Consider the following 23,053-nt stretch of genomic DNA (forward strand, 5'->3'; position numbering starts at 1 on the left):
GCTATACGATCACATAATGCAAGAGGAGCCTTCTCAGACTGTTGTTTTGCACCTGGAAGAGTTTGCACATACTTCTGAGAACGACAGTTTTTCTGATGTTCGCTATCTTCTGCATGCTTTAATAAAGCTTTTTTACCATTGTTAGCATAATTTAATTTTTTTCCACAGAGAAAGCAAAAACAATGACCCACTTCTTTTAATTTCCTACACCACTCCACATGTAAAATACCACCTGAATCTTTTTCTTGAAGCCACTCCCATCGCCATTTATTTTTAATTCCAACATCATACGTTGGTTTATTGGAGTTGACATATTCTATTGTAAAAATAATCAACTTTAACACATTATACAACGCCAACTAAGTAATCAAACGCAGTAAAAAGTTTACCATCCGACGATCAATGCCAGATTCAATTTCCCGCTAAGTTAAGTCTGTGAAGAAAGAATTTTTCTCCTGCTTCCCAGTAACGAAGGCCAATCCACTAGCGCTTTAGTTTTCATTCGCAATCTATGACGTCATGCTTCCTGACGTCACCTTACTCCGTGACTTAGTGCGTTATCGCATTTTTTGCGCTTATGTGAATAATTTGACTTTACTTCTAAATTTTAGGAAGAAATAAACGGGAAAAGATATTTTCCTGAAATAATTATCGAAAAAAAAAACATTTTTAGCAATGTATACATATATTTTATTTTTAAAATGTTTTTTTTTTCAAATTTAAAATTGAATTTCCGAATTTGATATTTTTTAACAGGACAGAATTCCGTCCCCAAGACGGAGGAGTGGCACCCCTGCTGATGATACAATACACTAATTTTTAATTGCCTCTTCAAGCAATCTCTTTCTGACATATAACCATTCAAATATTACAGACTGCTTTTTCGGCAGATATTCCTACATATTTGTACATGTTTATACAATTTTCATATTTTATTATAATAATAACACAACAAGTCAGTTTTTGAAGATGAACCTTGTAATTTAAAATTGATCTAGTTCATTTTCCTTCCTAATCATGAATCGAAAAAAAAATCATTCAGTTGTTTAAGATAAGTCTTACCTTTTGAAGTTCAACTTAATGAATTTATTAGAATACAACACATTTATAAACATTGTTCTCACTTTCAATAAAACAATGGATTAAAAAAATTGTAACAATCGAACAGTTACAGTTAAAATTAAATGAAGCAAAAGTACCTGACAGTTCTGTCATCAGCAGCACTAACAACTCTCTTATCATCGTTAAAAAACAAGGCTTTTTTTACAGCAGAAGTATGGCCAACAAGACAATCACCACCTAATAAAATAAAAAAACTCAATTAAAATACTCATGAAATATACAAATTTTGCTTTGATCTGGTCCTCAAACAGAAATCTTTCACTACACATTTTTGAATAGTCTTATAGTACTCTTATGGAAATAAATAATAATTGATTGAAGTTATACTGTGGTACAAAAAGTTAAAAAAAAAAAAAAGGTCATTGCTACACAATTAAAAAAATATATGTAGTTTAATTATTACTATATTTTTATCCTACACAAAATATTGCTTTAAGAATTTTCTTTTGTTTCGTCATTAGAAGAAATACTAAGGTTTGTGAAAATTGTAATTGATACCTTAAAAGAATGAAATTCTTTATTCCAAGAAACAATTACAAAGAAAAATAATCATCAAAACTTAAAATAACTTTAAGCTACAAATATACGATAGAAGTGGATTTACTGTTTGAGAAACATGCATAGCAAAACTCTCTTACAATATTACTAATTCTAATATTAATACTCCTAGAATTAATAAAAATGCGCACTTTAAAATTTACTTATTTTATTTTAAAATTAGAAATTTCGTTAATGAACAGTTTTTTTTAACATTTAGAACACATTTTAATTTTAAGTATATCTGGCTAGTTTCAGGTTTGAGGAAATTAAGAATTTAAAAGTATAAACCAGTGTATAGGGTGACCGTTCACACCCCAAAATTTTATGAAAATGTCCACTGTTTTGAATGTTTATATCGACTTAAACACCAGACAGACATTCATTGATCATAAAATATTGATGCATTATAAACAATGAGATATCAATAACGATGTATCACAGACTTACCGTCAGCTGTCAACTTATACTCCTGACATACTTGAAATTTGCTAACTCATGATCAAAAAAAGGGAGTCAAGTTATATAAAAAGTTATGCATTATTTTTGGAAAAAATATTAAATAAAAAATTAGAAATTTTAATTAACCATAAAAATTACGCATGTATAAGTCAAGGAAAATAAATATAAACAGAATTCATAAAATTACTATTCTCAGTCTTGACTAAGTTAAAAATGCGAGCTTTCTTGTCATTTGATGAAGTAAGCAATTTTGATTCATCAGAATTGAAGTGAACACTTTTCACAATATGAGGATGGGGGAAGGTATGTAGCTCTTCTCCACTAACAGCATCCCAAAGCTAAAATAAAAGTGATATTTATCAAATCCAAGTTTACTAAAACAATATTTTCAAATAAGTTGAAGTAAATTTAAATATCTTTAATCAAAATTAAATGTACAATGAACTCAAAATAGTAAGTATTGCATACATGTAACATAAATTTAAAGGAACTAATTCAATTCAAAACACTCTTTGCATAAACAATCTTTAAACGACTGCATATCTTTTCAGGTTTACAAATTAAAACTGAAGAAGAGTTTAAAAATGCTAATAAATTTTAAAATCTAAAACAAAACACAATAAAACATAAAAGCAACCTAAATGATTATATAAATATACGTGTAGCTATTAAATTTTTAAAAAATCATACCGACTAAGATAAAAGAAAAAACGAGCCAAGAAAATTTTCTAAACAGTCTTAAAAATATTTTAAAATTTAATATATATTACAAGGTTATCATAAAAAAAGAAAAAAATTTGGAAGATGTATCAACCTTAGCTTCAAAATCTGCAGACCCAGAAGCAGCTTTAGATGCATCTTTATTCAAAGCCACACCCCAAACTGCACCTTTGTGACCAACAAATGTTCCAATCCAATCTCCAGTATCTCCTTGCCTTAACATAGGTTTCCCATCTATAAAATAAATTCAGCTATAACTTAAATAGTTTGCATAAAATGAACATTAAATGCTCTTCATACCAAAGAATTAATTTAACTATTATAATTAATCATTAGTGATTTCTTTGATTGCTGAATTGCATGTACGTCATTGGCTAAGGAAAAGGCAGTAGGTCTATGATCTCATCAATAATTAGAAATCAATATAAGTGCTTAATATTTAAAACAAGTAAAGACAAGAAACTGCGAAATGTTTCAAAATTAATTCTATCATTCATAATGGTTAACTTTGTTTTTACACATAATTACATCAATACAGATAATTTTTATTGATGCTAAATTTTATTCATCCTTTTGGTTTTTACGATGACAACAGATGAAATTTTCAAACTTAGAAAATGGCATTGACTAAACTTAAATTTTTTTGCAAAAAAATGTGTACCTTTGATAAGATTTCAAAGTCAATGGCAGTAATTCTTAAGAACGACTAACCTCCATTAATGGCAAGTTTACTGTAGAACAGAGAATGATCGCTGCCAAGAGATTTCATTTTATCTATAATTGCATTACACTTATCTATTAGCTGGAGAGCAGCAAAGCTTTTTAAAAATTGCTAGGTCCTAATCAAACTTTGACCTCGGAAAGCTTTCATTTTTATGGCAAAACACAGAAAAAATATTACAATGGAAAAAAAATCTATTTTCACAGCAGGTATATTGTTAATTTCTTATATAATTAATTGCTAGGACAAAAATCTTCCTAAACACTTTAAAAACTTTATAATTTTGGGCGTTAGGATAACATGTATGCTGTTTAATCAAACCGAATAAAAATGTATGAAGTTGTTCTAAGAAAAACGATCAAAAGTTTGCAAAATTTTATTCAATGCATTTAACTACAATCAAACGGTCAATCGGTGGATTTCAATTTGTACATAATCCATCATATTGCACAGGATTGCAAAATCTGAATGAATCTGTATAATAATCGATCTGTATAAACTTTGATTACGCTTTAGGAATGCTAAGAAAATCTGCCATGAAATTTATTTCATTTTTGCATATTTAAGAATAATGCTTACACAAATACATATACGATGCCAAAAAAATTTTCAACCAGATACTGAAAAAAATATGTGAGTGAAATAAAAAACATCTTACCTTTACAAGCTGATATTAAAAAATAACCAGAAGGAGTAATAGAACTGAAGGCTAAATCAACTACTGGTCGTGTGTGGCCACTGCACGTAAGTGCAGTTTGACGTAAACCAGACATTTTAAAGAATAGATTAAGAGTGAATTTTTTTTGCAGTGATATTAAAAGTAGAAATTTAATTATCCAGTATGAAGTAAATTTTGCATCGGCTGCTTTCGTCGTATTAGAAAGTAAACAAAAAATATTTCGCACGAGAATGAGAGTTACGGTTGTAGGTAAAAGCTGGTTACTCTTAATTTTAAAGAGATTGATTTAACTTAAGGCTATTGATTTAAATATGATTGAAAGTAAGTTTTGAATAATAACTTTCAATAATTGAAATGTTGTTGAAAATGCTGTATTTTTAAAAATATAAATTTTGAGTTAAGGTTTTAATTGCAGGCTGTAACTGTAACAAGCAGTCAGGTTGTTTGTTTTGATTTTCGAATTCGACTTGTTTTCGGGAAAAGAAACTTAAATTTAAAGGTCTAAAATTTATTAGATTGTTTGTCCTTTTTATAATTATATTGTTAGGATTAGTGTTATTTGAAAGTAAATTCTAATATTTTAAAAATCATTCCATATAGTTAAGATATAATTTTTTGCTCCTTATTACTGAGCAATGTTCTATTGATCATATTATTTTGATTAATAAAGATGTTTCTGCACATTTTTTTTATTCATTGCTTAGAATTTATGAAAAATCGAATTTTAAATTTTTGCATTTAATAGGTATGGAGGAGTGTAAAGAATTTCAGCTTCCATCAAAAGGAGTATTTACTATGGCTGATATGGAAAAGTGGGAACAATCAGAGGTAAAGCAATTAGCTGAGTTAATATCTAAACGATAAGGTTTTTAAAAAATATAGTAACAGATTACAGCCGGGATATTTCCGCATCGTGATCTGTTGCGCCAACTACAATCGCCAAAGTGCCAAAAAGATTTTAAACTTGCATATTTTTTAAAAAAAATATCATGTAGAGTTATATCTTTCGAACTGGTCCTTTTCTGTGATTTTTGCCTACTGTGCCCATCTCAGTTTTCTTGACCTTGGGCTCTGGAGTGCAGAAGCAAATGATTGATGATTTTTGTTTAAAGCAAAATATTTATAATCAGTTTTTAAAAGTAAACGGAAAGGTTGATGGAAATAAGCTTCATAGAACAGTTTGAATTTTTAACAGATAAAGAAACTTTTTTGTCATTATTAATTACTGAAGTCATGGCATGAAGCACTTATTGAAGCCATGGCATGTTGCCTTTATCGCATCAGTTGAAATTAGTAATTTACATGAGACAATTTTCTTACTAATATATCAAAATTATTTTTAATTTTATATTAAAAATTGCATTTCATAATGGATTTATTATTGTTTAGGCTTATCATGACACTTTGGGCTTTATTTTGGCAATGAGTGAAGCTGTTAAAGGAAAAAAGATATCTGATGTTCCGAAAAGTTCTGAGGTAAGTATTTAGATTGTAAAAACGTGTGCCGAGCTCTATGCTTTAGCTTTGTATTTCCATTAATGAAGCCTATGTTTGTGGCTAAATTGATAGCAGGAAGTTGAATTATCATCTGCTTGTTTCTCTTGTTAAAATAATTATTCTTTATTTATATTCAGTGTTATGGAGAACAATTAAATTCAATAAAGATTTATCGTTATATAAAAGAAAATGAAAAAAAAAAAATAGATCATTAGCTCAAACTGTCCAAAAAAGACCAGACCTTGTAGAACAGAATCTAGTGTTATGAAGATAAAATTGTAAGACCAAATTTGATTCAGACATAACAGCACAGTATATCATACCCACAAACAAAATATTGCCTCATATTGATAAAATTTTGTATGAACAACATACTAACTTGTACTTATTGTAACACTTTGCATATAGATGATTATTTAGGAATTAGACTGCAAATGAATCATTCGTCAGTTATAGATAATCTAAGAGTGTACTGTACTTCAATAAAAGTTTTAAGTTATTGTAATTTATATTAGTATTAAATCCACCCAAAATTTTTTTGTCTTATTAAGATCTTGCACGGACAAAATACTAGTAAGTGAACTGTAGTGACTGCACTCGTGTGAGTCAAAAAAAGCTTTTTAAACTTAACATGAATAGCTTGAAGAAGATCATCTTCTCACTGTTTACTGCACCCTCAGGAGATACCTCTACATTATTGGTATTGCACCTGATCCTCTTTGTCGTGGTTGTCATGTTGAAGAGGAGACTTACGACATATCCTTTGTAAGTGTGATTTCTATTCTGCTCAAAGATTTGAGCATCTGAGACGACATTGTGTTAAGACCTGGGAACTACAGGATATTCCTGTCTGGAGTTTGCTGAATTTTGAATTGAGTCCTGTTTTATACTTTTAACTGCAACTTGTTTACATTTTACTATGGTATAGCCCATTTTTAAGTTTTTAACATTCTTATTGCATAAGTATAATTTTATTTTATTAATTTACCTAATAAACTTGTTCATGTTAATGTTATTTTGTAATTTTTGCTTTTTCTACTTAATTAAATATTTTTTTAAAAAATTTTATGTACTGTTAATTGTAAAAAAATTAAAACAGTTCTGACCATTTTTGGACAGTTGAAATCACATTTTGTTGGCTAATATCATATTTATCCAGTGTCCTGTTCAAAATCAGTTTTGGATAGTTAAAGTTAGACCTTTGTCTTTAAACAATCAAGAATTTATTTTTGCTAAAAGTTATAAATTTTTAAAATTTTTAATTCTTTGTAGGCTGTTTCTAAAATGTGCAATTTGTTAGAAAAAGTCGATACATTCATTGATGAAATACCTCCTGTAGAGCAACCTCAAAGATTTGGAAACAAAGCCTTTCGGGATTTTTATGCAAAGATAAAAGTGGTAAAATATTATTCCAATTTTATATTTTAAATTTTCCTCCTTCTTAAAATAACAATTTTTTTAACAAAAATTTCCCCAGGAAGCTGAACCTTTATTAAAAGATGTTTTACCTGAATCACTACATCCTAGTATAGTGGAGCTGTCTGTGTATCTTAGTGAAAGTGTCGGTAACTCCACCAGAATTGATTATGGAACCGGTAATTTAAACTAACTCTTGCATTTCTTCTTTTATTAAAATATAAAATATTTTGATTTCCTATTTTTCTCAATAAAATTTATTGAAATTTTTGTTTTTTTCAATAAACTTGTTTCTTTTTGTTCATATTTTCATTTTATTGATCATTTGATTGAATTTGGGTGTATGCTGCACAACCCTAAATTATATTTTTTAGAGAGAAAACGAAATTGTTTGAATCGAAATATTCAAAATGACACTTGCAAACGGAACGGACATTTGAAAACGGATTTACTTCTCATTTGTGAAAGTTTTTTTTTACTACTAAAACAATATTTTTCTTTGAAAGAAAAGTTAAAACCAATTTTTAAAATATACATTTTTAGCTGGCATTCAGTTTTATTTATAATTATAATTTTTATGTTAATGTGCATTGAAAATTTTATCTGTAATATTTTATTTTGGAACTGTTATTAAACAATATGCTTGAGTTTACTATACATTTACTACTTTAAATCTTTTATTTGATTTAAAATATCTTAAGTAGCATACATTTGTAAATTATTTTTATTCATTGATTAAAAAAGAATAATAATCTGTTTACAAAATTAAACCACATTTTGACTACTTTATTTTCTGTAGCTTTTTGATCTTTAAAAAAATTTCAAAGTGATTAATGTTAATAATTAAAAATAGTTAATCATATAATAATGCTTCCAGTCTCACATTTATCAGCATCCTTCATTAACAATTTACTGAATAGACACTATTAAAACTAAGTTTGATTTTGTCTCATAAATTTTTTGATTGTTATTTCTTCTACTTCTCATGGCAATTTATTTTAGGTCATGAGTTGTCTTTTGCCATGTTTCTTTGCTGCCTTTTCAAACTTGGAGTGTTTAAAACAGATGAGGGTGATCAAGTAATTTTACATATTTTTGACAGGTTATTTAGTATTTTTTAATACTATTATTTCTATGTCCAGAATATATTTATTGTTTTATTAAATAATGGATTCATTTTTAGGTATTTAACTTTAGCAAGAAAATTGCAAGTAACATATAGAATGGAACCAGCTGGTAGTCATGGTGTATGGAGTCTGGATGATTATCAGTTTTTACCTTTTATTTGGGGCAGTTCTCAATTAATAGGTAAAAAATCTCTAGTTTAAACATATTTTCTTAAAACTATTTATGCTGATTTTCCTAATAACATGTGAACTTGTTATACTTGCCAGCTTCTAAAGTCTTGCAATAATGTTTAAATGTATATGTCATTTTTTTTTATACAAAAAAAAAAAAAAATCTTTAGAGCACAATAGTAAATAAAGATTGTGTTAATTATGAAGAAATGCTTGTACAGTTGATGTTTTTCTCTTATGTAATGTATAAAAAACAGCAAAATTATGGCTTATAAATTGATAAAGCTAAAATCAAGCATTGTCAATTTCAATTTTACAATATTCCTTACTAATGCTCCTCAACTAATTTGTTCTTGTTAAGCTATAATTGCTTAGATTCATTATCATCATCATAGTTGGCCAGACAGTTCAATATGAGCCAATGCCTTCCTCTGAAGATTTCTCCATAACGACTTCCGATTTATCTTTGTTCTCCAATTCTTTTCATTAATTGCAAGAAAATCAGACTCCACTGAGTCAGCCCATCTCAACCGCGGCCTTCCCTGCTTTCTTGTTCCAGTGGATCTAAACAGCAGTATCTTTTTTATTGTGTTGTCATCACTCATTCGAATCATGCGGGCCATCCAATTCATTCTATTTCATTATATGTATTTAATAATATCAGGTTGTTTATAAATCTTGTACAGTTCAAAGTTAAATCTCCTGCTCCAGTCATTGTTTTCATTTACACCAATAAGTATACTCCGCAAAATCTTTCTCTCAAATATTGCGATTCAATTTTCCTCCAGTTTTGTCATTGTCTAAGCTTCAGAAGCGTATGTCAAGACTGGCCAGACAAGAGCTTTGTTTTTCTAGAAAGAAACTTAGATTTAATAGATCTTCTCAGTCCATTGACAGTCCTATTTTCCGGATAGAGTTTTTTTTTTATTTCAGGAGTTGTTCAATAGTAATAATTGATCAATTGCTTAGATTAGCTTCTTATAATTTCTTTTGCTCATTAAACATTTGATATTTTAATTCTTATGCTCGATAAACTTATTAATTACACTATAGTCCAATTTACATGAGAACTCCACTCTACTAAAAGTCTGTTGTTATGGGAACAAGATTAATATAATTTCTTGTGGGGAAGAACAAGAGAAATAACAAACTCTCCAAACTTAAACCAATGAGAAATGGCCTAATACATATCCCTGTTTAAAGTGACTTATTTTCATTGTCTTTATAACCTTAGTAACCCCCGACACACGAATCTGGTACCTCGAATAGTTTTCTTGAGCGCTAAAGAGTACAACGCTTCATTGTATAACCATTTTTGAAGCACTTTTTTTTTACCTTAATCTAGTAGTGACATAATAGTTACCACTGTTTATCAATTTAAAAATACTATTCAACGCTTTTCATTTTTGAATCACTTTTTTTTAACCTTAAATCTAATTGTGACATATTGGTTACATCTATTTATAAGTTTAAAAAAATATTCATAATTAATACATAATGCTTTTGCTTTTAATATTTTTTTTTTTTTTTTTTTTAAATGTACAGAGGCTCTATTGAAATTATTACAAGCATGTTTGTAAAGATATTTAATAAGCTATAAGCCATGCCTAAAAAATTTTATGTTTGATGTTTTGATTGTTTATCTAGAACATTAATTTATTCTAGCTAATCTTAAAAACAGTTAGTTACCATTGGATATCTAATGTTTTTATGTACTCTGAAGCTTATTTTTAAAAATAACAATATCACTTTATTCATAACACTTGATTCATTGTATTATTATCTTATAAGCATTCTATCTTTCGTGGCTAATGTTGTAGGAATTTTTTTCATAACTCAGATTATTGAATAATTTAAAATGAAACTAGTTCTTAATTTAATCACATTTGTTTTTATATTTTTATGAGGCTTCTTTAATTATTGCATTGTTATCAGATTAATTTTTGATGAAAGCTAATTTTACCTAAAATTTTGCAAACAAATTAATTTCAAGTGCTTATGATGTATTAATAATTAATATAGAGAACACTTAATACAAAATATTTATTGTACTACTTTTTTAAGAAAAAAATTCTGAATAATCTGTTTTTTTCTTTCTTATTTTAGTACATTATCTTAATTCTAATTCTTTCTATTTTTCTAATGATATGATGTTTTATTTGTATAAATATGTTATTCAAAATAATTATTTTTTACTTTGAGCAGACTTAAAATTATATATACAGTGTTTTCATCATAGAAAAAAAAATGGGTGAGAATTTCTAACCCTTTCTCAAAAACAGGGTGAGATTTCAAAAAGTTAAGTGAGATTTCTGAAAACTAAAAAAACACAAAAACTCTTGGAAAAAAAATCATTTCTTTAATTATAATACATTTTTAACGTCTTTAATTTTTTAAAGCATTGAATATTTTTGGTGCATCATCATAGAAGATTTTGCCTTTACAAGATATTTGTCCATCTTACATAAGTGCATAAAAAATTTGAAGGTCTTACATGAAGAAACCTTACCTACGGTAAACACGTGGTTGCAGAGAAATGTATTCTGAAAGGGGTTTCGTGGTTGTGTTCTGTTGATAGAAAAGTTTCTGAACAATACTGGTAAGTAGGGAGGCTAGATAATGGGGCAGATGTTGAAAATAATGAAAGATCCAGGTAGAAAAGTGAAACAGATTTTATTGTAAATGGCGTAATTCGAAGCTTTTTCCAAAATGCGAGAAATTGGCGAATTTTGAAATTGATTTATAGAATGCGCGAATTTCTCGTGGTAATAATTTTTTAATGCGAGAAAAGATAAAATTTTCGAGATTCTCGCTTTCTCGCGCTGTAGTGAAAACACTGATATATATATATATAGAGAGAGAGAGAGAGTATTTTTATTTAAAAAACCGGGGGGAAAAGATATCTTTTCATCAGCCCACACGATTATATCCGCAAAACAGAGTGCTTTCTGATATTGTATCAATAAAGCCGAATCAAAATATATTAAGACAAAAGTGTGAGGAGCACTCAAAAATTTTTTTTACAAAAATTGCAACAAATAAAATAGAACACAAAAAGTAAAAATAAGTAAAGATAGCATGTAAAAACAGAAAATAAAATAAAATAAAAGAAAAAAACAGTATAAAAAAGGACTATAAAGCGAGTAATGAAATCAGATCTACTTACATGGACGGGAAAGTCTATTTTTTATACTGTTTTTTCTCTTTCTTTTCTGTTTTTACATGTTATTTTTACTTATTTTTACTTTTTGTGTTCTATTTTATTTGTTGTAATTTTTGTAAAAAAATTTTTTGAGTGCTCTTCACACTATTGTACTAATATATTATGCTTTGGCTTTATTGATACAATATCAGAAAGCACTCTGTTTTGCGGATATAATCGTGTGGGCTGATGAAAAGATTATATCTTTTTTTTCTTCTGGTTTTTTTAAATAAAATTTCATTTTTTTTTTTTAAACTGTTGTTTGTTATTTTTTTTACTTATTATTTCCCCCCCCCCCTTTTTTTTTCTCCATATGTCTCTAATTTTTCTTTGCTTTATCTTCATTTTGAACTTATCTAATGAGTTCTGTTTACTTGCAGCTTAAGCACTATAAATGAAACTTATTGTTTTTCTTAACTTTCTTCGTGTTTTCTTGTATATATATATATATATTTTATAAAATATTATGTAGTGAAACTTTTATTGCTAAAAAGTATATACTAATTATACATAAAAAAAAATGATTTTAGCAATAGATATATTTTTGTGTGATTCTTCTCTGATGGTTTGTAGGTCATAAACGTCTTGAGCCACGATCTTTAACAGATGAAGATATGGCTGTATCTTTTGCTAAAGATTATATGTTTATGGGATGTATAAAGTTTATTAATCAAGTAAGTTTTTTTGGTGCAGTGTAGTATATCTTACTTTAATACTTAATGCACCATATTCCCTTTCGCAAGTTTACCTTCTTTTTGTAAACATAGATTTTATTATCCCAGTACACATTATTACTCTTTCCTCCTTTTGTTGTGTGTCAGACTCTTATGAATTCACTGTTTTATATTGTTGCACTGCGTATATTTGTGTACGAGAAGATTTAGCTACTTTTAACTTTTGTGCAATAAAATTTAAATTTTAACTAGTTAACCTTAATATAAGGAAATTAGTATTAATATATTTCCTTAATTTAGCATGTGTCATCAGTTTAAAATTATGACTTTTTCCCAATTGTTTAAAGTTTCTACAGTATACTTTTGTCTCAAAATACACTATTAATAACTTTAATTTTTTTTTTGAATTAATAAATTGTTTATACAATTTCTTATTTCCTTTCTCTTTTAGCCATTTTTTAAAATTGGATCATTTCTTTTGAAAGAAGTTTTTTATATCATCCTTTAAGAAGTTTCAACAGAAAGAATGTTATTTCTAAATTCATTCCATTCCTCAATCATCAAAATTTTTTTAAGAAATAGATATTTTTTTCTCCACCCTCCCACATGCTTATTAATTTTAATTTGTATATATTTCTGCAGATATATTTTATATGATTTCAGTTGATTTTGAATTTACACCCATGTGACTAGAGATTGATTATTATGCATTATAATTCTTGATTATTATGCATTATAATTCAATTCATAATATATATTCTGTTATATATATATTCATTATATTATATATTCTGTTTAGTTTCTTTTATTCTGTTGTGCCTTTATTTTACAATTAGTTTGAATTATTTGTTGATAATGGTTTATACTATTATATTAATTCCTTAAAGTTTTTCAAGTGCAATTTTTTATTCTTTATATACATATTGATTTTTTACTTATTCTTTATATTTACATTGATTATAGTTGATTAAAATTCTGGAGGGAATCTATGCTTTGTTTAAAAATGTTCAAAATTGAAGCTAAGAAAAGGATCACAACACATGTGTTCTTATATGACACATGTGTGGCACTCAAAGGCTTTCTGTGTGACAAATATCCCTGCCCCATCTTGGAACAAACAATTAGAATTTTTATCAATTTTAATTCTATTTTAAATTCTATTTCAATTCAATTTTTTTAATGAAAACTCTCTAATTGAAATAGTTTTTTCTTATTCATTCTCAAAGAAAAAGGTACCAAATGCCAGGTAAAAAGTACCTCTTCCATGATTGTCATTTTTTTCTTAATAACTGTGCATAAAAATAAAAATAGTCATCGGTAAAAGTATAATAGTTATTACATTTATATAGTTTTAAAAATAGTTGGATCTGGGAACATGGAGTGCTCTGTGAGTTGGCAGATTTAACATGCACCAGTCATCGTTTACTACACGGGGAGTCTTTGGTCGGTGGGGATTGAACTCCCAACCTCTCGAACATGGCCCCAACACTCTACCAAACAGGCTATCCTGCCCCTCACCCCCTAAAAAAATCTAACAAAGGGATGAAAACAGATCAGAATAAATGCGTACAAACTAGTACATAATATGTTTTAGTTGCCCTTCTTTTGGACTAGTGACTTTATTTTTTCCCCAAATGTGTTTCTAGTTAATGGTCATATAATAAAATCGTGTGGAAAACTAGCTTTAGATTAATGTTATTCACATTTTAATATGCTTAAATGTTTGTCATTTCAATTTTTTTTAAAATCATTTAGTTGATCATTTGTTTCTGTAATGTCTGTATTTTATGAATTTGAGTTACAGATGTTTTTTTTTTAGAAAACAATACTATCCATCAGAATCATTCATCAAGTGTTATGTTTTAAATAAATATCTTTTATTCATGCAGGTAAAAACAGGGCCATTTTCAGAGCATTCTAACCAGCTATGGAATATAAGTGGAGTTCCAACATGGGACAAAGTCAATTCTGGTCTGATAAAAATGTACAAAAAAGAGGTATGTCAATTTGAACATTAACTGTGGGTTTTTTTTTTAAAGGAGCATGACCCGAGTATTAAAATAATGAATATAAACAGCTATAAAATTAATATAATTATAAATATAAACAGCTAATAAAGTTTTTAGCGATAACGAAAAAAGTTTGAATAGTTAAGTTCTTTCAATAGGTTCTAATTTGGAATAACAAAATAATGAACACGATTAAAAGATTCAGATTTGAAATAGTTATCTATAAAATCCTTTTTCTTTTTATTGATATCTCTGAAGTATGGTTCAGTGGATAAGGATCATTGTGAACGATCTGGGTTACATACTTCATTGTGGCTAGTGATGTTGCTACATATACTGCTACATACTTATTTTGATCTCTAAAATGTTGCTTTATTTTTCTTGACCCTGGCTGACAATTGGTTCTTGCAAGAGTGCTTGACTTTACTTTATTTAAGTTTTTTTAGTCTTATAAGTTATATAAGTTTTTTAGTCTTATAAGTTTTTTTTTTAGTCTTATAAGTTTTTAAAAAAAATTTTTTTTTTATATAATTGAATAATTTAATTATTTATTCAGTCTTAAAAAATTTGACTTCACTAAAAGTTTCTATTTTTTAAAAAACTACCAGGGTAACAATACTTTTGTTTATTATAAATGAAATTTAAAGTAATTGTAAATTTTTTAATGATAAAATATTACAGTTATAAATGAATTAGTTTCATTATTGCCCAAAAATCCCTTTTTTTTGTAATTACTAGCTTGTTTTCAAGTTACTTATAATTAATTACTTTTTTTAGTTACTGTTACTTATGAATTAATGTCTTTATTGTTTACTAATTGAACTGCTTATATGCAGGGTTATATTTAAGACTGTCTGTTTCAAACATTGAATAAAAACTAAAACCAGAATTTAAATAAAGTATTTTTTTTTCTTTTTGAAACTTACATGTATATTTTGCATTTGAAAATAGATAAAATAATGGTTAAAATACACTATAAATTTAGGGAATAATAATAAACGGGGATAAAATACACTATAAATTTAGCTAAAATTTTGTTGAATATGAAGTTTTAGAGATTATTGATACTAATAAGAAAAATTTTATTTGCCAGATGAATGCCTTTTAATATAAAAAAAATATTGATAGTGTCAAAACAAAGGTAGTGGTATTATTAAAACAAACTTTTAGATATTTATATAATAGAATATTAATATTTTGTGTATTATGTGCTTTTTTTTTATATTTTATTTATGAATTTACTGAACTGTTTATACATCCAAATAAATAATATTCTAATGCTTTTTTTTAAACTTAATTTATTTATTATTTTTGTAGGTACTAGGAAAATTTCCAGTTATCCAGCATGTTTTATTTGGAAATATTCTTCCAATTAAAAAAGATGAACTTATAAAATGAACTCATCTAACTGATGCTGTATTTTTCTGTTTTAAATGGATGTAAATAATTCTAATTTATGAATTTTATTATAAGTATTGAAATGCAATTGTATGAATCTTATATTTGTGGCACTATTTATTACTAAACTTTGTACTGTCTTCCATGAATTATATCTCATTATGCCAGTTAAATATTTTTTTTTAAGAATTAGTTTCATATCTCATATTATTTTATTTGCATCTTTTGAATTGTCTTATATAATTTGTAATTATGTTAGTTTAAATAAAATTGACTGCAAGTTATTCATCCAATTTATTATCCACCACTAAAAGGTGTTTCACTGGCATTTCTTTGTCTTTCATTATTTCTCACATCACTGTTCAGCCTGTATCTATTAAAATCTGCCTTCTATTATATTGTAATTATATTAACTTAAATAACATTGGCTGCAAATTTGTCCAACCAATTTATTTACATTTTTACAGGGTGTTAAAACATAACTTGAATGCAGCTATTCTAAATATCCTTGCCTAATATTGTTTCAAATGATGAATTCTTCAAAAATCTATGTGCATGTTCTAAGTTTATGAACAGTAATACACAACTTAACAGTTAAAACATAACTTAAATGCAGCTATTCTTAATATCCTGGCCTAATATTGTTTCAAATGATGAATTCTTCAAAAATCTATGTGCATGTTCTAAGTTTATGAACAGTAATACACAACTTAACAGTTAAAACCTAACTTAAATGCAGCTATTCTTAATATCCTGGTCTAATATTATTTCAAATGATGAATTCTTCAAAAATCTATGTGTATGTTCTAAGTTTATGAACAGTAAATTTCGTCTTGTAAATCCAAGATTTCCTTGATTTGTTCTGTATGTTCATCATAACATGTTGCAAAAACATTTATCGAACGTTTTTTCTGGAATGTCTTGAGCCACAACATACTGCATTCACATTGGAGAGGATTTCCTGGAAATTTAAATAAAACCCATTAGAAAATAAGCTAGACACAGTGTGGAAAGATAAATTTATTTTTTAAACAGTGGACAGGGAGAGTTAAGTAGCATTCCTATGACTATTAATTTGTCAAGAGATTTATTTCCAGTTAGATTTTATTGGGTTGTAATGAATTAGCCCTCTAAACCTCTTTGTAGAGGTTGTCATCTTGAAGAGGAGACTTCGCGACTTATATTTGTGATTATGAGGTCTATTCTGATCAAAGATTTGAGCATTTAGGGCAGGAATTTCCAACTTTCATGAGGTCGGGGGCCGCAATTAAAAACAGTCATATGGCAGGCCGCAACTTTATGTTAGAAAGAACATTAAATATTACTGTCAGATTTTTAACAAGTTGTACAAAACAAAAGTATTGAATTACAAATAATAATAAATATTTTCTTGGATGCAAAACCTGAGAAATAAATTGTATTTCACCTTTGGTATGTTAAATTTCACAGAAGCGAAGAAATTAGGGCCGCAATTTTTACAAAAATTTTCGGCACAAAATGACAACTAATATATTTTAGTTTTTGGGGCACAAAAAAAGGCTTTGCTGGTCGCCAGTTGGTAACCACTGATTTAGGGCAATACTGCATTAAGGCCTGGGAACTGCAAGATGTCCCTGATAGGTGTTTGCTGAATTTCATTTCAGCCATAAGGCTTTCTTTTTAATCGTGATTTAGGGTTTGCATACAATAGTTTGCATACTCTTTATTGATGCCCGACCTCTAAATCTATCTATGAATTAGCCCGTTAACTCTCTCACTATTCTGGCAAGTTTGTACAAAAATCTCCCTGCTGAGCATAGTTAACTATTTAGGACAACAATGGAGAAAAACCAGTTCATGAAATCATGGAGAATGTGTAAAATTCTGAAAAAGCCTCATTTATAGAATCGTTAATTTAAGAAAAAAAGTTTTTTTTCTCATACTGAATTTAAAAATTTTTTTTAACAGTAATAGCTTTTAAATTTGGAAACTGATTTTAATTTCACACTAAAAGGAATATTCTTAAGTTTTAAGTGATTGTCACGTATAAACAAATCATTATACGAGACAAAAATAAATTAATTTTTCAATGCAATATAATATTCTTTAATGTCTATGTATAATATCTTGATTTATGTTTTGTGATTTAGTTGTACAACATTATTCTATAAAATGTATAAATCTTCAGATAAGTTATATTAAAATACATATACATTATTATGTTAAAATACATAAAAGATGTATTTTAACAAATTAAAAAATATATATCACAGGCTACATGATCACTGATTTCTAAAGTAATATTAATTAATAGAAAATACCATCTACATGTAATAAAGAACTGATTAAAAATACTTGATTAGTTTTTGTATGTCAAACAAAGTGTTAATGATATTTTCAATTAAACATCAAATAAGGATCCACAGTAAATAGCATTCTATTATACTATTTATTACTAATAATGATTTTATAACATTTGAAACTCTTGATCATTCTTATAACAGAATTTTGTAATCCAATGACTTAGGAAGACCTGTTCATTTAAAGTCAAATTCAAAAACACTATAAATAATGTATATACGAGATTCAAAATTATCTCTTTATTTCTATGTTTCAAGATGCAGTTTTTAAACCCAAATGTCTTTTTTTTATTAGTTTGGTATTTAACAGTTTTCAAAAGTTCAGAAAATTTACAAGAATCAAATTAAAATTTAAAAAAAAGCGTATTTGATGAAAATTAATATTTTTGTGCAGTTTACGGGAATTTTTTTCTATAAATTAAGTGTGTGGTCTATTTTTTTAATAGAAATTAGCGTTTTTATATATATTTTATATAAATATATATATTTTTTAAAATGAAAGATACATACTTTCTGCCAACAGATGATTCAGATGACTTTGTAAAGGTGTAAACAAGGATTCATCTAATGTAGAAAATTGGTTCCCATTTAACATTAATACTTGTAATTTCGGCATGCCGCTGAAAAAATTTGGTTCCAAGTTTTCAATTTGCGTATTTCTATGAGAAAAAGAAAATGTTATTAAGCATAGGTTAATATTATCAATAAAGGAATTGAACTCTTGATTTATTGAAAAAAAAAAAAGAAGAGTCAGCCATAAACATTACCATTGATAGTTAATTTAACATGGTTCATTTAGGTGTTTGTATATTAAAATTACGAGTACCTGTGCTTTAAAAGTATTGGTTGCAGACCCCCAATAATTTAAGTCAATTATTCACTTAGCATACCAATTGAGAGTGAATGAATAAACCCAAAACATGCAGTTTTTGGAAATTACTTAATTTTTCGAAGTCATAAGAACCACATATTTGAACTAAAATAACCCCACAAAAATTATTCTACAAAGTTGTAAATGATGCCGAAAATTTCTCTAGGTATCATCTAAAATTCAATAAATTATCATTAAGGTTCCCCTTCTGTTAGAGAAAGAATATTTCACCTCCACCACCTACAGAAAATTATGCCATCCCCTCCGCAGAGGATCAAAATTGTGATGGCATGTCTTCGGATCATCCGCCGGGATGTTTCCCAGACCGTCGCCAATAGCCCATTGTGCAGCTCTAGTGCGACGTAAAATTAACAACAACAACATGAAATTTTCAAACCCTTGAGACTTGAGCCGCGATGGCTCAGGGGATAGAGCGTTTGCCTTCCAATGAGGTGAACCGAGGTTCGATCTCGGCGATGGCTGGTCGATACGAGTTCCGCATCCGGCCTTCACCGACCACAGTGCTGACGTGAACTATCTTGCCGTTAGGCTAACCGTGGGAGGTTCTCGTGGTTTTCCTCTTCATGTAACGCAAATGCGGGTTAGTTCCATCAATAGTCCTCCACGAAGGCAAATTTCTCCCTATACTTGATACAGGAGTTCCCTTGTCTTCTTTGGGTTCAAAATTACAGGGCTGCGGAGTTGAACATTAGTAGTTGTAAACCCAAAAAATTGGGTCAGCTGAGCCCGTATCCACGTGTTCATTGGTTCGATACCCGCCAGCCGAAGACTCCCCGTGTAGTAAATGGAGACTGATTCACGCTAAATCTGTCGAGTCGCAAAGTCCGCCATGTTCCCATAGCAAATCAATACCTTTGTGGGTTATTCAGGAGTTTCCTTGTCTCTTCTGGATTGACTCAAAATTTCAAGGCTACGGAGTTGAACATTAGTAGTTTTAAACCCAAAACTGGGTCGGCTGTTCATCGAAGGATGTAAATTTTTATATTAAACACTTGAGACAACTCATAGAAAGAAAAGAATACTAATTCAAAGGAATGTGATCCTAGTCTTAGTTTTAATTTTTTCTAAAATTAAATTATCTACAATGAGACTGAAATTTCCTCTCAGAAAATTTTTACCGAAACATTTTCTATTATTTTTGCTGTAAAGTATACTTTCAAGGGTCAGTTCATATGTAAAATCCATATTAAAGCAAAATTAAGCTAAAAATAAAGAGCATGGTTGAAAAAGTTGGATAAGGTAAAAATTTGCCGTTATTGCTGCCCCTGTGGTAAAATATGCCTTCTCAAAGCATAACTTATAATATAAAACTTTTTAGTTCCCATGGATTTGTGACTCAACAGATAAGCTACTTAGGGTTCTAGCTCAAATCCTATCTAGTACATTTGATTTATATTTTTAGATTTCTGAGCTAACAAGATTGATAACTATTTAATATGTTTTATTTGATATATGAATTATATATTTTAAATTTAGATTGATTATTCACAAAATTCCTAGGGAATGACCTCAAGTATGCTAATTAACGCAGACGATATTTTAAGTTACGAAATCAGACACAAAAATCATACTTTAGATAAACATACCTTTTTTCGTTGGATTCGCATTTCTGATGCTAAAATATAGAGGATAGCCGTAATCTGGGAAATAATGGTCCCCATAGTTTGGAGCCCTTAATACTAATTTTATTTTTTGTGTATTTCACCGTATCTCCTGACTTTTTTAAACAAATTAAAGAATTTTAGCACAGAATTATAAAATTTGTTTAACCAAAGAAAATTCAGTGTGAAAAATTATTTTTAATAATTATTTATTATTACAAAATTTAAAGTAGCGTACGTTTTTTAAAAGATAGACTACAAAATTCTTTAATTTACTTTTTATTTATTTTTCCGTTTAGTTATTATTATTTTTGCCTTGTTTCAAGTTTTAGGAATTCGATTGAGTTTATAGACAAAAATGCCTTAAAAATAAACTTATTACTTGACCTAGTTAAGGGCAGAAAATTTTCCTAAATTAACATTATTAAATGAAAACTTTAAAAAAAAAAAAATTCTGAATCTTCTTATTTACAAAAATTAAAAGAATAACGCTGTTGTAATCCATTTTTTTCCAGGGAAGACCACAAAATTCGTAATAATTTCTTAGTGGTATGTTATTTTAATGCAACTCATTATTATTATTATTTTACATTATCAGAGATCTGACTTGAAATATCTTCAGGGAAGAAAAATCATGGATCACAAAAATGCTCAAAATAAGCAAACGATTTTATTTCAAGCAAGTTTAAGTGATGATGCATTTGAAAATTAATTGATGCCAAGAACTATAATACCTTATATGCATGTATCTTTATGATTGATTAGTAAATAATATTAAAATTAATAATTTTGAAAAATTTTAGCAAAAGATTTTTTTTTTTTTTTTAAAAAAAGATCTTTGATCTGGCAATATTAATTTTGTCTTCTTTCATGCTTTAAAAAATGTTGTCTGATGAAGAATGAAGAATGTTTGGAACGTTTTTTATTTAAAATGCTATTAAATAATTTTATTTTACACCCTAGGAATAGTAAATCTATATATTACATAAATGAAAAATTTGAAAGATTTTACGTAAGTGTTTTATATTTTTATTTTTTGTTATAATTTAATAAATTATCCGTTTTATTTCTTCTTTATTAATTAACATAGCCTTAGTTAACGTTAGGGAAGATATTTCGAATTTCAAACAGCTTTCAAAATATTAGTCAATAACAATTTAAAAAGCTTATTGTGTTAAAAAATGCTGTTTTTTTCATCCTAAAATCATCTTGTTCTAGTAAACTAAGTTTATTAAAAGACTTTTGTTACAAATAATTATACTTTTGAACAACAGCGTTTAGCAATGTTATTTAATTCTTTTTCGTATCAAATAATTGAATATTAATAATTGGGTATAATATGAAAAAAACACAACTACTTCCACTTCGAAAATTTTACTAGGAATAACATTTACCATTTAGTTTAATTAATAAGCTGATTTTTAAATATGTTTACTAAATTCATAAACTTAGATAAAACAACAAAATAAATTATTTCAAAAGGAACTAGACTAATACAATTCCAACCTCCCGAGTAGCAACTTATAACAACACACTTCGTTTAATGTTTGCTTGGTGCTATAAATCAGGTTCGCAGAAAATGCTGTTTCCTAGTTAAATTTAGTAGGAATAACACGACCTGTGACGTAGGCTATAGTATACCCAATTGAAGCACAAAGTCCTAAGTTATATGAATTTTCCTAAATCAAAAAATTTTCACTTTTTGTAATACGACCAGCTCTTTGTCTTTTGTGATGTTATATTCAGAAATCATTACCACAGTAAAGTCCCGAATAACGACAATTTACAATAGCAGATGGAATTATCGTTATACAGCACTTATTGTTATAAACAGAAGTACATATTTAGTGTTAGAATAACAATAAAAAAAGACTTGAGTTTAATAATGTGCAATAGCTCTTAAAGTCATTAATTGCTCTGAATGTTTATTATAATAGAAAGCTGTCAAGAAGGGAAATGAGGGGGGGGGGGTCAACAAAAGACTCATCCTTTTGAAATGTTCAATAGAATTCTTTTTAAGGAAGACTATAACTTGTCCTGTGATCGCCTATTTATGTTTGCATTTTAAACATAAAGGGCTAAAATGCAAGATGAAAATTAAGTGAATTGCTTCGAAATAAATTGTCCAAATATCAGAAGACTAGCAATTTAACTATTTACACCAGAGGTCGCCAAAGTGGTCTATATAGACCCCCAGGGGTCTATTTAACAAAAGCGGGGGTCGATCTGAGACAGGGGGGCGAATGGGAGTCGATCCGAATCGGAAGGGTCGATTGTGGGTCGAGAAAAAAAACAGATCTCAATACGCAAATCACACATACCTAATTAAGTATGTAAAATTTGTGAATTTTTTTTATAATTGACTCAATATCAGTTTCTTTATAAAACATAAATTAATAAACGTATATTTATTGGGGTGAAACAAGTATGTACGTACCACCGCGCAGTGGCACGAACTCAGCGCAGTTTATAAGTCATATGCATAT

The 23,053-nt window shown here is 27.9% G+C and overlaps 3 protein-coding genes across 3 annotated transcripts in view; 1 reads left to right on the top strand and 2 right to left on the bottom strand.

Annotated features, from left to right (window-relative positions):
- Positions 1 to 4,618, bottom strand: part of LOC107446835 (serine-threonine kinase receptor-associated protein wmd) — an 11,794-nt gene extending 7,176 nt beyond the window's left edge. Inside the window, exons 1-4 of the mRNA XM_016061607.4 lie at positions 4,221 to 4,618; positions 2,936 to 3,075; positions 2,309 to 2,459; positions 1,200 to 1,299 (exon numbers count right to left, since the gene is read on the bottom strand). Coding sequence (XP_015917093.1) covers positions 1,200 to 1,299; positions 2,309 to 2,459; positions 2,936 to 3,075; positions 4,221 to 4,335 — 506 coding nt within the window. The 5' untranslated portion in view covers positions 4,336 to 4,618. The remainder of the gene's footprint in view (positions 1 to 1,199; positions 1,300 to 2,308; positions 2,460 to 2,935; positions 3,076 to 4,220) is intronic.
- Positions 4,619 to 4,709: 91 nt separating this feature from the next.
- On the top strand, positions 4,710 to 16,019 carry LOC107444524 (serine/threonine-protein phosphatase 2A activator; the record flags this gene model as incomplete). The annotated part of the gene is given in 10 exon segments (XM_043045240.2): positions 4,710 to 4,740; positions 4,987 to 5,069; positions 5,631 to 5,717; positions 7,011 to 7,136; positions 7,216 to 7,333; positions 8,157 to 8,256; positions 8,338 to 8,462; positions 12,228 to 12,328; positions 14,218 to 14,325; positions 15,655 to 16,019. Coding segments are annotated over 9 exon segments (927 nt in total). The 3' UTR covers positions 15,736 to 16,019.
- The window catches only part of LOC110283198 (carboxypeptidase N subunit 2), a 24,955-nt gene continuing 17,918 nt past the window's right edge, over positions 16,017 to 23,053 (bottom strand). The window contains exons 2-3 of the mRNA XM_021148008.3: positions 18,585 to 18,733; positions 16,017 to 16,696 (exon numbers count right to left, since the gene is read on the bottom strand). Of these exons, the coding sequence (XP_021003667.2) occupies positions 16,548 to 16,696; positions 18,585 to 18,733 (298 nt within the window). The 3' untranslated portion in view covers positions 16,017 to 16,547. The remainder of the gene's footprint in view (positions 16,697 to 18,584; positions 18,734 to 23,053) is intronic.

The sequence above is a fragment of the Parasteatoda tepidariorum genome, chromosome 5 (assembly GCF_043381705.1).
Source record: "Parasteatoda tepidariorum isolate YZ-2023 chromosome 5, CAS_Ptep_4.0, whole genome shotgun sequence".
In the NCBI taxonomy this organism is placed as follows: Eukaryota; Metazoa; Arthropoda; class Arachnida; order Araneae; family Theridiidae; genus Parasteatoda; species Parasteatoda tepidariorum.